The sequence below is a fragment of the Phaseolus vulgaris genome, chromosome 4, assembly GCF_051622355.1.
Source record: "Phaseolus vulgaris cultivar YP4 chromosome 4, ASM5162235v1, whole genome shotgun sequence".
Classification (NCBI taxonomy): domain Eukaryota; kingdom Viridiplantae; phylum Streptophyta; class Magnoliopsida; order Fabales; family Fabaceae; genus Phaseolus; species Phaseolus vulgaris.
This window is the reverse complement of record NC_143501.1, coordinates 9,805,623-9,820,542: the sequence shown is the minus strand read 5'-3', so window position 1 is coordinate 9,820,542 and position 14,920 is coordinate 9,805,623. Positions and strand designations below refer to the sequence as shown.

At 34.2% G+C, this 14,920-nt stretch overlaps 1 protein-coding gene across 1 annotated transcript; it reads left to right on the top strand.

Annotated features, from left to right (window-relative positions):
- Nucleotides 1–11,574: 11,574 nt before the first annotated feature.
- Nucleotides 11,575–14,601, top strand: LOC137837167 (uncharacterized). Its single transcript, XM_068646054.2, has 5 exons — nucleotides 11,575–12,121; nucleotides 12,731–12,767; nucleotides 12,881–13,117; nucleotides 13,234–13,281; nucleotides 13,974–14,601. The coding sequence occupies exons 1-5, from the start codon at nucleotides 11,820–11,822 to the stop codon at nucleotides 14,451–14,453; spliced, it is 1,104 nt and encodes a 367-aa protein (XP_068502155.1). The 5' UTR covers nucleotides 11,575–11,819; the 3' UTR covers nucleotides 14,454–14,601.
- The last annotated feature ends 319 nt before the right edge of the window (nucleotides 14,602–14,920 follow it).

Sequence of the window (14,920 nt, the reverse complement as noted above, 5' to 3'; positions counted from 1 at the left end):
TAAAATTGTTTTATCAAATCAGTTCAGTTTTGAAATCTATAAAAGGGAAGCAGGTTCTCTAAACATATCATCACCCGAATACACACATTCTTACTATTTACAAAAGCTTAATTTGAGTTTTGAAAGGTTTTTATGAAACTTTGTGATGTTCTTTGTGTTGTCATTTTCACCATTGGCTTGTGATTAAGAGTTTCATCAAGGTGCTATAGTTTGGAGGTCTAGGTTGTGTCTCCTAAGTTTGCAAATAAGGTGTATTCGTTCCTTACTTCTTTTATCTAGTAATTGTGTGTTAGTGTGCTTCTAAGATAGGGTTAGTTGAAGCATAAGCTTGGCTGGAATAGTGTTTTCAAGTGTGTGCTTGTAGTTCTTATAGGGTTCAAGAGTTGGTATTGAGCAATCTTGTGTAAAAGAATCCTTTGATATAGTGAAATCCATCTTAGTGTGAGATGAGACTAGATTTAGCTCAGTTTTGAGTGAACCGGTATAAGTCTTTGTGTGTTTTTCTACTGTCATATTCATTGCTTTGAAATTTTGAAAAAAAATTGTAAAACTGGTATAAAAGGGAATTTGTTGTTTCAAAGATCAATTAGTTGTTTTGTTGCAGTGTTTGTTTTTTCAGTTTTGTTAGTACAATTTAAAAAAAAAGCTATTAGTTGCACTTAAAGAACCAAGTAATTGCAAGTAACTATTAGCCACCTCCTGCAACTGTCCTGGATACACATCCAAGATATTCATCACGTCCACGACGACCTCCCACATACCTGAATGATTTTCACACTGAGCTACCTATCACAGGCATTGTATGTACTAAATATCCTCTATCTAATTTCATTTCATATCATTCTTTATAACCCAGTTTTAAACATACTGTTTCATCTATTTCATCTCACATGGAACCACAAAATTACTATGAGGCTTCCAAACATAGTTGCTGGCAACAAGCTATGCAGGATGAGCTAAGTGATTTAGCCACCAACAACACATAGACTATCACCTCCCTGCCCCTGGTAAAACTGCCATTGGATGTTGCTGGATTTACAAGATTAAATACAAGTCTGATGGGACCATAGATAGATACAAGGCTCGTCTAGTAGCCAAAAGCTATACCCAATTAGAAGGCCTTGATTTTTTAGACAACTGTGCCCCATTTGCAAAGTTATCCACCCTTCGGTTACTGCTGGCTCTTGCTGTCGCTAACAACTGGCATCACACCCAACTAGATGTCAACAACGCTTTCCTACATGGTGACTTAACTGAAGAAGTCTACATGAAGCCACTCCTTGGCCTTCCTCTTCCTCACTCCAATAGTATATGCAAACTTCATATATCTCTCTACGATCTTCGCCAAGGTGGAAGACAATGGTATGCAAAACTCTACTCCTTCTTAATTTCTAACAACTATACTATTTCTACTGTAGATCATTCTTTAGTTTTAAAACGTATTGGCTCTAATACAACTGTTTTACTTGTTTATGTGGACGATATTGTGCTGACTGCCAATGACAAAGCTGAGATTACCTATATCACTCACGTGTTGGATCAACATTTTAAGATCAAGAACTTAGGAAACCTTACCTATTTCTTAGGTCTTGAGGTAGCCCACAACAGCTCCCGTATACACCTCAGCCAAAGGAAATATACCATTGATCTTCTTTATGAAACGAGCATGCAGGATTGTGCCCCCATGCCCACTCCCATGAAACATTCCTCTCGGCTTTCCACTACTGATGGCACTCCTCTCAATGATGAAGAAGCTTCTGCCTTCCGCCGGATAGGGCGGTTGATATACCTCACCAACACTAGACCCGACATTTCTTGCAGTGTTCATAATCTCAACCAATTCGTCTCTGCACCAACCAACAACCATCACCAAGTTGCTCTTTGCATTTTAAGATACCTTAAAGGTAATCTTGGATTTGGTATTTTCTTATACAACAATAGTTCAATATATTTAAAAGCCTATAGTGATTCAGATTTGGCAACTTTTCCTGACTCACGAAAATCTATAACTGGTTTCTCTATTTTTTCAGGTGAATCTCTCATCTCATGGAAATCCAAAAAGCAACAAACAATCTCCAAAAGCTCATATGGGGTAGAATATAGAGCCGTTGTTGCCACTACTTGTGAACTCCAATGACTGACCTTTCTCCTTTAGGATCTACATGTACCTTTTATCACCCCTGCAACTCTGTATTGTGACAATCAATCTGCCATACAAATTTCCTCCACTCAAGTTTTCTACGAGAGAGCCAAGCATATTGAAATTGACTGTCACATTGTTCGGGAAAAGCTCAATGTTGGTCTTCTCAAACTACTCTTGATTTCTTCTGCCATGAAAATCGTTGACATCCTCACTAAACCTCTCTATCCTTCTGCTTTCAAAGCTCTTGTATCCAAGTTGGGAATGAAGAATATATATTCCCAGCTTGAGGGAGGTGTTAATATGATTTTTATATGTCAAGTATTTTACTTTCTATTTTGTATTTTATTAGGTTTTTCTTTTTGTACCCATTGGTTAGGGCCCAAACAAAGTGAGGCCCAATTCTCTTCTCTGAACATTACTGTTATACTTTTTCCCTCTTGTAAATAGATGATTAATTGAATGATAATACACGAGTTTTGTCTTTCTGTATATTTGTGTTCTTCTGGATTGTGTATCTTTACCGCTTCGATTCCCATCCTTGTTGATAGTTTTGCCTTCGTCCTTCACTGCGACTGCATCAATTTCGATCACTCTCTTAAAAGTGGATATCGTATTAACTCGAAATTATTTTTATGGTGTTGTTATTGAGGTTTTTATTTATTGACTTTTCGATCAATTTTAATTGAAAAATACTTTCAACTCATTGGTAAAAAAAGTCCTAATTAAATTTGGTCCAACATTCTTTAATAATATTGTATTAATGATAATATATAAAAAAAAATTATGACAAATATCAAACTAAAGGAGAAAAATTCTAACTAACATGGATCAAGATATAATCGTAATCTACATTATCCATCCATAAAATAAATTATCTTAGAATATTTTTTCGAATCCAACTATCTAACTATAATCAACTCCTGAGCGATGTGAGACTATATTGAGCGTACTAGACCCCCCATTCGAAGTTCACATATGAGGTATTGTCTGCTTTGGAACTAAGAGCTCCGTCACAGTTTTGTCCTTAAAAAATACCTCAATGGATTAAGGGAGGAAGGTGTATATAAATTGCCTTTTGCCTCGACTCTTGAGCGATGTGAGATTATATTGGAGATATCGGAACACTAACTATACTTAACAATTAAACTATGTTCTTTCTAACCATTTTAATTTTAAAATGAAACGTAAAACCTTATTTTCAAATTTCTGCAATATAGAATTTAAAAGCTTATAAATTTTTCGAACTATATACAACATATATTCCTGATTATGCTCTCTATTAGTTGTTTTACCTGAAGATAGGAAACCAATAATCCTAATGAAATGTATAAAATGAACTCTTCTAAATTAAAATAAACATACATATATTGTATTATGATAATATAAATAACCATTTGAATAATGCAAAGTCATAATACAAGGCATAAAAGATTTACCAATATAGCATTTAACATAGTAAGTGTGTGAAAGAATTCATTGCAAAATAATCATAATGTTGAGGAGTGAATATATTTCACTGATATAGAACTAATATATTTCACTGATAAACAAAGCATATCCTAGCTTGATTTAATCCTTTATTTACAAATATCTCCCAGTACAGAGGAGCCTAGCAAAGAAAGATAGATGTCATACATAAATTATTGTTGAATACTTGAATCCTTATTAAATAATAATAAAATTCTCATTGGCGGGTAAACACGAAATTCAAATTGATGATAGAATTGTGTGATTCACAAGAAATAAAAGTAGTATATATCGCTGATAATTATGGTAAAAGTTGTCAAGCTGGTAGTACACATAGATAGGAGACTTTTTTTTTCTTTTTTTTTATCAGCACATAGATAGGAGACTTCATATGTTTGTCCACCTATTCACAAGAGCAATGTATTAAAAAACAAACAAATGAAGCAACCATCAAAATTTAAACCCACATCAATTATGGGAGCAAAGTTAATATAAAAATAATGGTTAAACATCAATAAGTGAAATCAACACCAAGAAAACTTACATGTAGCTCCCTATTGCATGACTTTTCTCTTGGAGTCTGAATGTATTGTTGGGTCTATTAGTGTCTAAGTTCAAGAGGGGAGGGGTGAATTGAGCTTATAAAATTTTCGCAAGAACACACAATTTTTCAGTATTCCAGAGGCAAAAAGAACAGATTGTTTTTATATGAAACAAATTGATTTTTCAGAGCAGTATTGGCACTATTTGAATTTTGTTCACTGTAAAATTGTGATCAACAGAGAATCAGAACAGAACCAGATCAGCTTAATATTGTGAGGATAAAGAATATAGCTATGCTTAGAGATCAACCAAAAATACACAATACAAGGTTTCAAGAAAAATGATCCTTTCACAGGTTTTAATGAATGGTCAGATTGTTCACAATTCACTTAAGCCATTATATGCAGCAACCTTGTTTATGATCAGAAAACTTCAACAAATCAGGAAGAACAGTTTTCACTTAACCCAGAATTAACAGATTCAATTTAAAAAGAACAGATTTAGTTCTTGATAGAATTAAGCAAAAACAGAAAAGAGTGCAGGGATGAGAATGCAAGATACACACGTTTTTATACTGGTTCACTCATACAGAGCTACATCCAGTCTCACCTTACCCCAAGGTGGAATTCACTAAAAAACAGTGCCAATCACTTACAGAACCAGCAGTTCTTGAACACTACAAGAACAGCACACACAATGTTGAAAAACCCTATTTCAGCACACCTTGCACTCCAAGAAACCCTATCAAGGAGTGACTAACACCTACACCTTTACAAAAAAGAATAAAGGAAAGATTACACCTGAAAAGAAGATGCAAGAACTCAAAACCAGTAGTTCAATTTGCTGCAGAAACTGCACCAGCATCTTCACCAAGATTCAAGGTTTCCTAGAACAAGCACACTTGAAAATCTCTTTGGAAAACCTTTCAAAAACTCTTTCAATCCTTCTTCTCACATGGAAATTGTTTGATCTCTGTCAAAAGCGTAATTCCTCAGCACTCATTCATGTGAGAGAGACATTGTTTATATAGAAAACAGTTTCTAACTTCTTTTCATAAAACAGTTGAAAAGCAGTTAAGAAAACAACAGATTCAGTTTTGAATCTTAACAGATTTATTTGTGAAAACTGCCAACTCAGCTTAACAGAAATAACTGTCTGAGTGGTACCTTTGGAGCCCTAACTAACTTGTGAAAAACCTTTCAACTCACCAAGGAATAAACCTGTTCTTTCTCAGTGAAACAGATTAAAGTATAACACACAGGCCAGCTCAGCTTAACTGAAATAACGAACTGAGCTTTCCCTTGGTGCCTTAACAGAAATTTAGAAAAGCCTTTTTAACAGAGAAGAAATAAACAGATTCTTTCTCCATGAAACAGATTTATTTGTGTACTGTTTTAAAACTGTTAAAACCATTTTAAAAAGCTTTTCAAAAACCATTAAACGAAAGCCTTTTTAACAGAGAAGAAATAAACAGATTCTTTCTCCATAAACCAGATTTATTTGTGTACTGTTTTAAAACTGTTAAAACATTTCAAAAGACTTTTCAAAAACCATTTAACCACACCATGTGCTTGATCTAGACTTGGTTAGGCATCTAGGATAGGTTACACAGCAAAAGGCAATCATACACACTTACAAGCCTAATTACATATGAATCTAAAAGCCTATTACAATCTTCAAAGCACTCAAGCCATTTTCTTCATCAAACACACATCAAGCCTTGGTAGGGAAGAAGCTTCCTCCAGCTTCAACATGTATGACACCTTGTCTATCACATTTGGCGGAATGCACTACGAGTCATACTTATCAATAATTTCAACAACCTGATAGATTTAATCAAAATCGTACTTATAAATTATAAATAAGTCCAAAATAAACAGGGGCACACACAATTGTTGATAAATCAAAGCATATTGTCTAAGTTAAAGAATTCCAAAGAACTTAAGTCACCTAGTTTTGTGCAATTAGAAACAACAAAGAACACAAACACAATGGTTTATTGAATCAAAACAAGCCGTCTAACTTATAAAAAAAATTATCCTCAACTAGCTCAACAACAAAAACCCATGTCAAAACCATTTCCTTACAAATACCATCAAACAAACGATGGTGGAGGAGGCGGCGATGGAGAATAGTGGCGACGTTAGGTTTTGTTTCATGTGCACGAGAGTGAGAAGACGCGTGAAGGCGAGAGTGTAATGCGTGAACGCGTTATAGTTTGTGTTTAGTGAGGGTGAGGGTGATGAAGCTAGCGCGAGAGAGAAGGCGAGAGTGAAGAGAGGTAGGGTTTCGTGAGTTGTAGTGAAGAGAGGTTTCGTGAGTGTTTTGCAGAAAGAGAGGGAGAAGAGTGGTAGGGTTTTGTGAGAGAGGGGACGATTGTTTAGTAGAGGGAGGGAAGAGAGGTTTCGTGTGAGTGTTTATGAAAAGTGTGAAGAGTTAAGAATTTATTCAGTTTCCAAGAGTTAAAGCAAGTTTTAAAAAAAATTGGGAATAATGAGAAATGGTGTATGGAGGGAAGAAAAAAGCGGGTTTTTTATTATGAAGAATAATTGTGGTAGTTCAAAATGACACATTCTGAAGGATAATTGTGACAATTACTAAGACATCGTATTATATACAGAAACTTGTGACGGTTATTAATAACCGCCACTTTATACACTATGTTTTATAGTGAATTTCTCTATTGATTATTTGTAATACCTATTTATATTATACACAAAAACAGAGACATTCCCAATTAATTTTTTATAATGTTGGCACTTTTATGTATTTTATTTTACTTTATTAAAAACTGTCAAAAAAATAATGGACTATCAATTTTTACGTGCATAGCTTAGGTAGACCAACTCAGTCACCCTCGATTTTGGCAGGTCAAAAGCGGGTCGAGCAAAAACTGGGTCGGGCTGACCCATTTTGCAACCGTATATACTACCTTATAATTTTTACTTTGGACAAGGATGACACCAATTTCATCCACTTGACACTTAAATTTATTTTCATTTTATTATAATGTAATATTTTATTTAAAAAATGATTATAGAGTGAATTTTTTTATTATTAGAATGTGTTACAAATTTTATTTTTTTCCCTCGAAATTGTTAAAAAAAATGTAAGAATTTGATGTATAATTCTTTTTTTCTATGCATTAGACAAGAACTGTTTGCACAATGAATTTTATGGTTGGGGGAACTTCATTGTCAGTGAGAAAAAGAGGACATTATTATGAAATTTAATCAATCAAACTTTTTAAGACTAGTACCTTTCTAAAATTAATTAGTACCACTCCACACACTCCTTGGCTAAATTTTTCAAATCATCATGTGTGTAAGGTGCAACTTTCTTCAATTAGTTTTGACTTTCTTTTTACTTATGCACATTCTATGTGGTAGGGCAAGGAAAAATGTTTTACAAGTTGGCACTTTCTTTAAGATAATGTTTCATACATCAAAAAATATTAAACATTTAATAAATTTAAAATTGAAAAACTATTTTAATAGAATAAAGCCATCAGGACAACATAATAGTAAAGTGTATGGTGATTTTGAAAATAGTTTATATAACCTTTTTTGAAAATAAAAGTAACTCAAATATTATATTTCCAGTTCTATATTATATATTTATATCTGAGGATTGCAACAACATGCTTATTTAATCTCATTAAATTATGCATCACTTTCACTCTTTTTTTATTGTAAAAAATTATAAATGTAAAGTTAACGTCATCAAATCAAGAAGTAAAATCTACTTGATTGCATGTTGGAAATAAGAAAGTGTTTCTAGTTACTAATAAAACAATAAACAACTATGTTATCATATTGGTGAATGGATTTGATTTTGACTATCCAATTATAATATTAATATAGTATGCGTAACTTAAATATTTTTTTTATGAAAATACATATTTTTTTTTAAAAATAATTTATATCCAATATAACTACAAACTTAAGAATAATATGTATGTATATGAGTATTTGCCGTTTTAGAAAATATATAAAACATTTTTTTTCAAGTAAAATCTTTTGGTAGTTGTTAATTTAACCTAAATCATTAAATAGATCCAACTACTTAAACCTCATTTAATGAGGATATTTTTGTCAAACATTATTACTGTTAAGTGTGATTTGTGTACTGTAGATTATATATCAATAAGCTGTTTATATATTTGTGTGAAAAGAAAGTTCCAAATTTTATTCAACTTTTTCTTTTAGATTCACTTTATATTTCAAAGACATATAATGAAAGGAAGAGATCAACATGTGAAAACACGAAAGAAACATTAAGAGTTGAATTGTATTTTATTTAATTTTGAAATCCTTTTGCCAGTATCATCTAATAGAAAATATTTAAATGATAGTTTTGTATTCATGTGATTAGATCAATCTCTTGCATATGATGGAATTTAAAACACACGTATATATAATTCAACTTAATAAGGTGTTTTTTTTGGTTTGATTCATCAAAGTGATCACACTATAGTTCTGTTTGATAAGTTACAACATACTAAATGCAAGAACTTAATCGAAACACAAATTAATGTTGAAAAGTTCATGTTAACTATTATTTGGGTTTGTAGTCACTTCTAGCTAATACCTTGAGTATTCTTGACACAAGTCACTCCTAGTTTAATTGAGTATTCTTTCAGATTGCAGTCACTCATGCTGACTCTATTAAAGAGTATTTTTCTCAAACTACTCTTAACTCGATCAAGTATTCTTTACCAAGTTTTTTTTATCAGCAATAACAAATATATAAATGCGAACCACTTCAGAGGTGTATCAACCCTTATACAATAAATACATAATCCAACGTCTAACAGTACCCTCCAAACCAAACAGGCAAAAGCACAGTCCAAACTAAGAACCTAAAAACCTAAAAAGCATCAAATAACCAAACGCATACATTACAAAGGTTCCAAACACCAACTGGAAAAGGAAACCGAAGCAGTGCGAGATTTTGCAGAAATCCAAGACCAGACCTTTGTTTGCATCAGGGTACAGACTTCAGACACGTCAGTCGCACCCCTGTTGAAAATAATAGAATTTATGTGATTCCATATTTTCCCCACGACCCCCACCCAAATTGTATTCCACACTTCATTAATCAAATAAGAGGACGAATTCATCCTAAATTGAGCAAAGTTTGACTTAGGATCATTGTGAGACACGAACTACACTCCCAGCCACTTGAAACGGAAACACCAGACCCACCAAGCAAAATTATAGTTGAAGTGACGATAAGACTCTTCCTCCTTCCCACACAAACAACACAAAGAACTTTCTAACAACACCCCTCGTCTTTCCAAATTGACCCTAGTAGCAATCTTATTCTCCATCACCCTCCAAGCCGTAAATAAAGTTGAAGGTACGACTTTACAACTCCATAACTTACTAAAAATTGGAGAATGATCCGCCTCACAATCCCTCCTTACCAAAGAATAAGCAGGGTTAACTGAAAACAACTGATCACCCCCTCCCTTCCACACCCACCTATCCTCCTCTCCCAAACCCATCCTCGCCTCAAGTAAAGTCTGACTCAATTGATCCACCATAGGCTTTTCCCACTCGAAAAAAGGTCTGCGTCAGGCTAATTGCCACACCCAAACACCATCAGACCAAGACCCAAGGTCAACCACCCTAACGTTTTCGGCCGAGCATATAGAAAACAATCTCGAAAATACCCTCTTCAGCACACCACAATCGAGCCACCTGTCCTCCCAGAAAGAAATATCCTTTCCATCACCGACTTTCCACTTGAAACCATCTTCAAAACTTCTGCCCCACACCTTCGAGGCCCAAACCTCTTTCATGAGGTCTTTCCACCAAAGAGAACACCTACTACTTTTACCTTCCCCTCTCAAACTTCTCCAACCACCATATTTAAAAATTAGAATCTCCTTCCAAAGACCACCCTTATCCATACCCAGCCTCCAGATTCATTTTCCTAGCAAAGCCAAGTTAAAAAGCTTTAAATCAATGACACAAGTCCCCCAAGTTCGCGAGGCTTACACACCTTTTTCCAAGAAGCCCAAGCTATCTTCCTTCCTTCAACGCCCTACCCCCAAAGAAAGTTCCTTTGAATCCTTATCAACTTATCTACCACCCCAGTAGGCAATTTAAACAATGACATAAATAATAACGGAATAGAAGATATAACAGACTTGATCAAACAAATCCTCCCAGCCATCGACTAATAGAGTATTTTTTGTCAAGCCACAAATGACTAAACGAGTTCTTTACCAAGCCACTCCTGGCTAACCAAACATTTTTTACCAAGTCACTTCTATCTAAATGAGCATTCTTTAGGCCCCTAACCACTCTTAGATACTCCCTTGAGTATTGTTTGTCAAACAAGCACTCTTGGATAAGGTAGGAAGTGTTTACATGATCATATCTTAGATTCTGTCTATTAGGGAGTGTTTGTGTCTTACGAAGGATACAAGGTTTGAATGTTCTTTCCTAGTACAAATCATTAGGTCAACTTATTTGGTAGGGATTACATCTTTTAACGAATACAAGGGCAAACACTTTCTCCCAGGTAGACGGATAAATACTCACAATGTTTTCCATGAAAAATTTCTAGATCCAAGGATATAGTAGAATCTCTGCTCCTAGCACGAGGACTTCTCTTTGAAGCTTTGTTGAGGCACCATCTGAAACAACCCAATAAGTTTTATGTTATATTTCAACAAGTAAATGACATGGTTTACTGAAAACAACTCTGAAAGGTGACATTCCCAAAGGTGTTATGTATGCAATACGTTGTGCCCACAATGCCTCTTCCAGATAGTAATTCTAGTTTTTCCTCTTCAACTATATCAACTTCTGAAGCAAATGTTTCACCTTTCTATTAAAAACTTTCATCTGACCATTTATTTGTGGGTGATATGGTGTAGAAACCTTGTGTTTGATTCCATAGTTTTGATATAAGTCAGCCACACTTTTGTTGCATAAATAACTTCCTTGATCACTTATCTCAACCCTTGGCACACCAAAACCTGCAAAAAATAATGTTAATTCTCAGCATAGTTTTAGAATCATTGTTCTTTGTAGCTTTCACCTTCACCCACCTAGACACACAATCAACAAAAAGTAATATATATATATATATATATGATAATCCAGTTGAAATATTATCTTAAATATTTAAAAGTAACTGTTGACAAGGTGTTTAGGGTTTCAGATTCATCTTTAAAAAGTAGAATTATTTATTTATAGTGACAAAGTATAACTCAAATGTTAACCATAAAAATCATTGATAACAAATATAAATATTATTTGGATGTCAATTGTTATTTTGGATTTTGGAAAGTGATAAATATAGAGAGACACTGAAGACACAACCAGAGAGACTATATTATTATTATTTAAGTGACTAAAAACAAGAAATAACAAAATTAATAAAGTAATAAATAAAAAGAGTTAGATGGATGTTGTTATTGTGGGAGTGGTTTGATATGATGAATGATGTATATATATTTTTGCTAACCAATTATCATTATTATTACTTTCAGTACATAACATAACCAAAGCTCTCTCACTCACTATAACTCTCTTCTTCCTTTCCCTTTCCATTTCCCAACAAAAGCTACATCTTCCGATCCCACATCGAAAGCTTCAAAATTCAGAGCACTGTGTTTGTTTGTGTGTTAAGGAGAGTGTTAGATGCAATGGGAGGAGTGACATCATCAATGGCTGCTAAGTTGGCGTTCTTCCCACCCAACCCAGCATCGTACAAGGTGGTGAAGGACCAGGTAACTGGTCTTCTGCTGCTCACTCCCTTCCCTCACCGCGAGAACGTCGAAATTCTCAAGCTTCCCACGCGCCGTGGAACTCAGATACTCGCCATGTACGTTCGCCACCCCATGGCCTCTTCCACTCTTCTCTACTCTCACGGCAACGCCACCGATCTTGGCCAGATGTATGACCTCTTCATCAACCTCACCATCCACCTGCGTGTTAATCTCATTGGGTATGTATATCTATCCTTTCTCAATGTTTTCATTTGTTTTATACTTCTAAATTGTGTTTGTAGTAATGATACTATGTGTAGTTGCAGATCCAACTACAGATAAGAATATTTTATTGTATATAAGTGAATGCAAACTTCACCATTAACCGGTTTTATAGGGTTGAGTTAGACTTAAAATTCAGTTCTTAATATTATGAACTAATGTTGCATATATAATAATCACAATTGTGATGATTACTATAAAAACTTAATGGTGTTGCTAACATCGTCGCAATTGTAATCACTTCAAAAACCTTGATGTTGTTGCTAAAATCGTAACGATTGTGATCACTTCAAAAATCTTGGCGTTGTTGCTAAATTAGAATTGTTACTGCAGATTGAAATTGATTTTGTGATGTGGAGTTTACACCTTTGCAGTTTGCATATTTTGACAATAGGTTTGTAATTAAGGTTTGTGGCATGTTGTTTCTTGGTGGAAATGTTTTAGTTTGTTAACTAGTACCGTAAGGAGAGTTTGGTGAAGGATATTGTTCATTATCTGTGTTGATCAACTCAAAAAGGAGAATTGTGAAACGGGAATTTGACTCACCGTTGTGTGATTTTGTGCAGGTATGACTACTCTGGGTATGGCCAGTCATCAGGGAAGGTTTGTAAGAATCTGAAATGCTTGTTCATGTTGTTATGTCATGCAGTGATGATGTGAAGAGTGGTACGGCTAAAACCATCTGCTGATGAAACATTGTTTTGCCTGAACTGCAGCCAAGTGAGCAGAATACATATGCAGATATTGAGGCTGTGTATAAGTGTCTAGAAGAAACCTTTGGTACCAAGCAAGAGGATATAATCTTGTATGGCCAATCTGTTGGCAGTGGCCCTACTTTGGATCTTGCAGCTAAATTGCCACAATTGAGAGCTGTTGTTCTGCACAGTCCTATACTTTCGGGCTTAAAGGTCCTGTATCCAGTAAAACGCAGTTACTGGTTTGACATATACAAGGTAGGATAATATGTTTTGACTTCTTATCATTGTTGAGATTTCTAGTAAAATGTTGCTGATTTACGGACACATGAGTTCCTTAATCTAATCAGGTGCTGCTTTGTGTTAATGTGCAGAATATCGACAAAATTCCACTAGTTAATTGTCCTGTTCTTATAATTCATGTAAGTTTTCTTTGAAGATACTACATCATTTGTTGCTTTTGAGTTGGATCGCCTTGACTTGAGAAACATTTACTTTTGTATTATGGTATCTCTTTTCTTGAATATCTTATATCTCGGGATTATTTTTCCTTTGTTCTTTTTTCTCTATGTAGATAAGTTTATTTAGGGAAAAGAGTATGTAGTCATTAAATGCAAGAAACCAGTTAAAATGCTGCCAGTCTTCTATTTTGGAGCCTGTTTTGCATATCATGCTTATCGTTTATGGCCTAAAACGATGCCCAATGTCGACACAAGTGAGAAATTGTGTCAGTGACAAGTGCCATTTAGAGAATTTTGACCTCCATTATTTCTTGTATGTACTACTTTTGCAGCCATTTGATAATTGTGAATGAAATACTTGCACATTACAGACTCTTCACCTTTATTCATTTAAACCACTTGTGTCCATTATCAGTTTTTAAAATAATATAGTGTGCTATCAACCACTTCAGCTGTTACAGAATTTGAAGTTCATATCCCAATAGATAGTTAATGACAGTATGACACAATCATGCAAGCTATTAGTTTAGTTTTCTTTTGGCTTGAGGATCTAAAAAACTGTCATGAAGTACGTCATCTACAAAATATTTATTTACATAATGAAAGAATCTTGTTAATATCTTATGATTGAAGTTCCCTTGTGTTATCTGTAGGGAACTTCAGATGAAGTGGTAGATTGCTCCCACGGAAAACAACTGTGGGAACTGTGTAAAGAGAAGTATGAGCCACTGTGGCTGCAAGGAGGTAACCACTGTGATTTAGAGCAATTTCCTGAGTACATCAGACATCTGAAGAAGTTCATTTCCACCGTTGAGAAGTCTCCATCACAAAGATACACCTTCAGAAGAAGCATGGAGCAGTTTGAGCAGCCAAGAAAGAGCACCGATGTATTTGATGTCAGTAGAAAGAGCACTGATCGCAGGGACAAGCCACGGCTGAGCACAGACAGGCCTGAAAAATTGAAGAACTTGTCCAATAATGCAGATAAGTTAGAGAGACTAAGAGTAACTTTTGATCATATAGAAAGGTCAAGAAGAAGTGTGGATTGTCTTGAAAAGTCTAGAAAAAACATTGATCATCAACATGAAAAGGCAAGGAAGAGTGTGGACAGGCTGGAGAGGATAAGGACCTGAAATTCTTGGTTTAATCAAATTATGTATTCATAAATGGCTTGGCTTTATGGGAGTTTTTTCTTCTTTAAATTGACTACCTGCTGTTGTAGTATGGCTTATGACAGATATGTTGATAAATATTGGCATCAAAGGAAGGGATTGGTTTTTACATTGGAATTCACTTCACACTGTGATGCTATCACCTCTTCTTCCTTCATGTTGATAAATTTAATTCTTAATTTTTTTTTAAAATCTTATATTTTTCAGTTTTAAAATATATAAATATATATATATATGTATACATTTTCTAATTATTAAAATATTTTTAAAATTTTTAGTATATAATATATCTAAAAGTTATTTTCTTTTATAAAGAAGTTAAAATACCATACTAAAATTCGGTTTCAAAAAGTTGAATTTTATTAGTGGTGTTTGTTGAAATATGCACATGTAAAAAAGCTGAGCAGAATAAAATGTACTATTAGAGT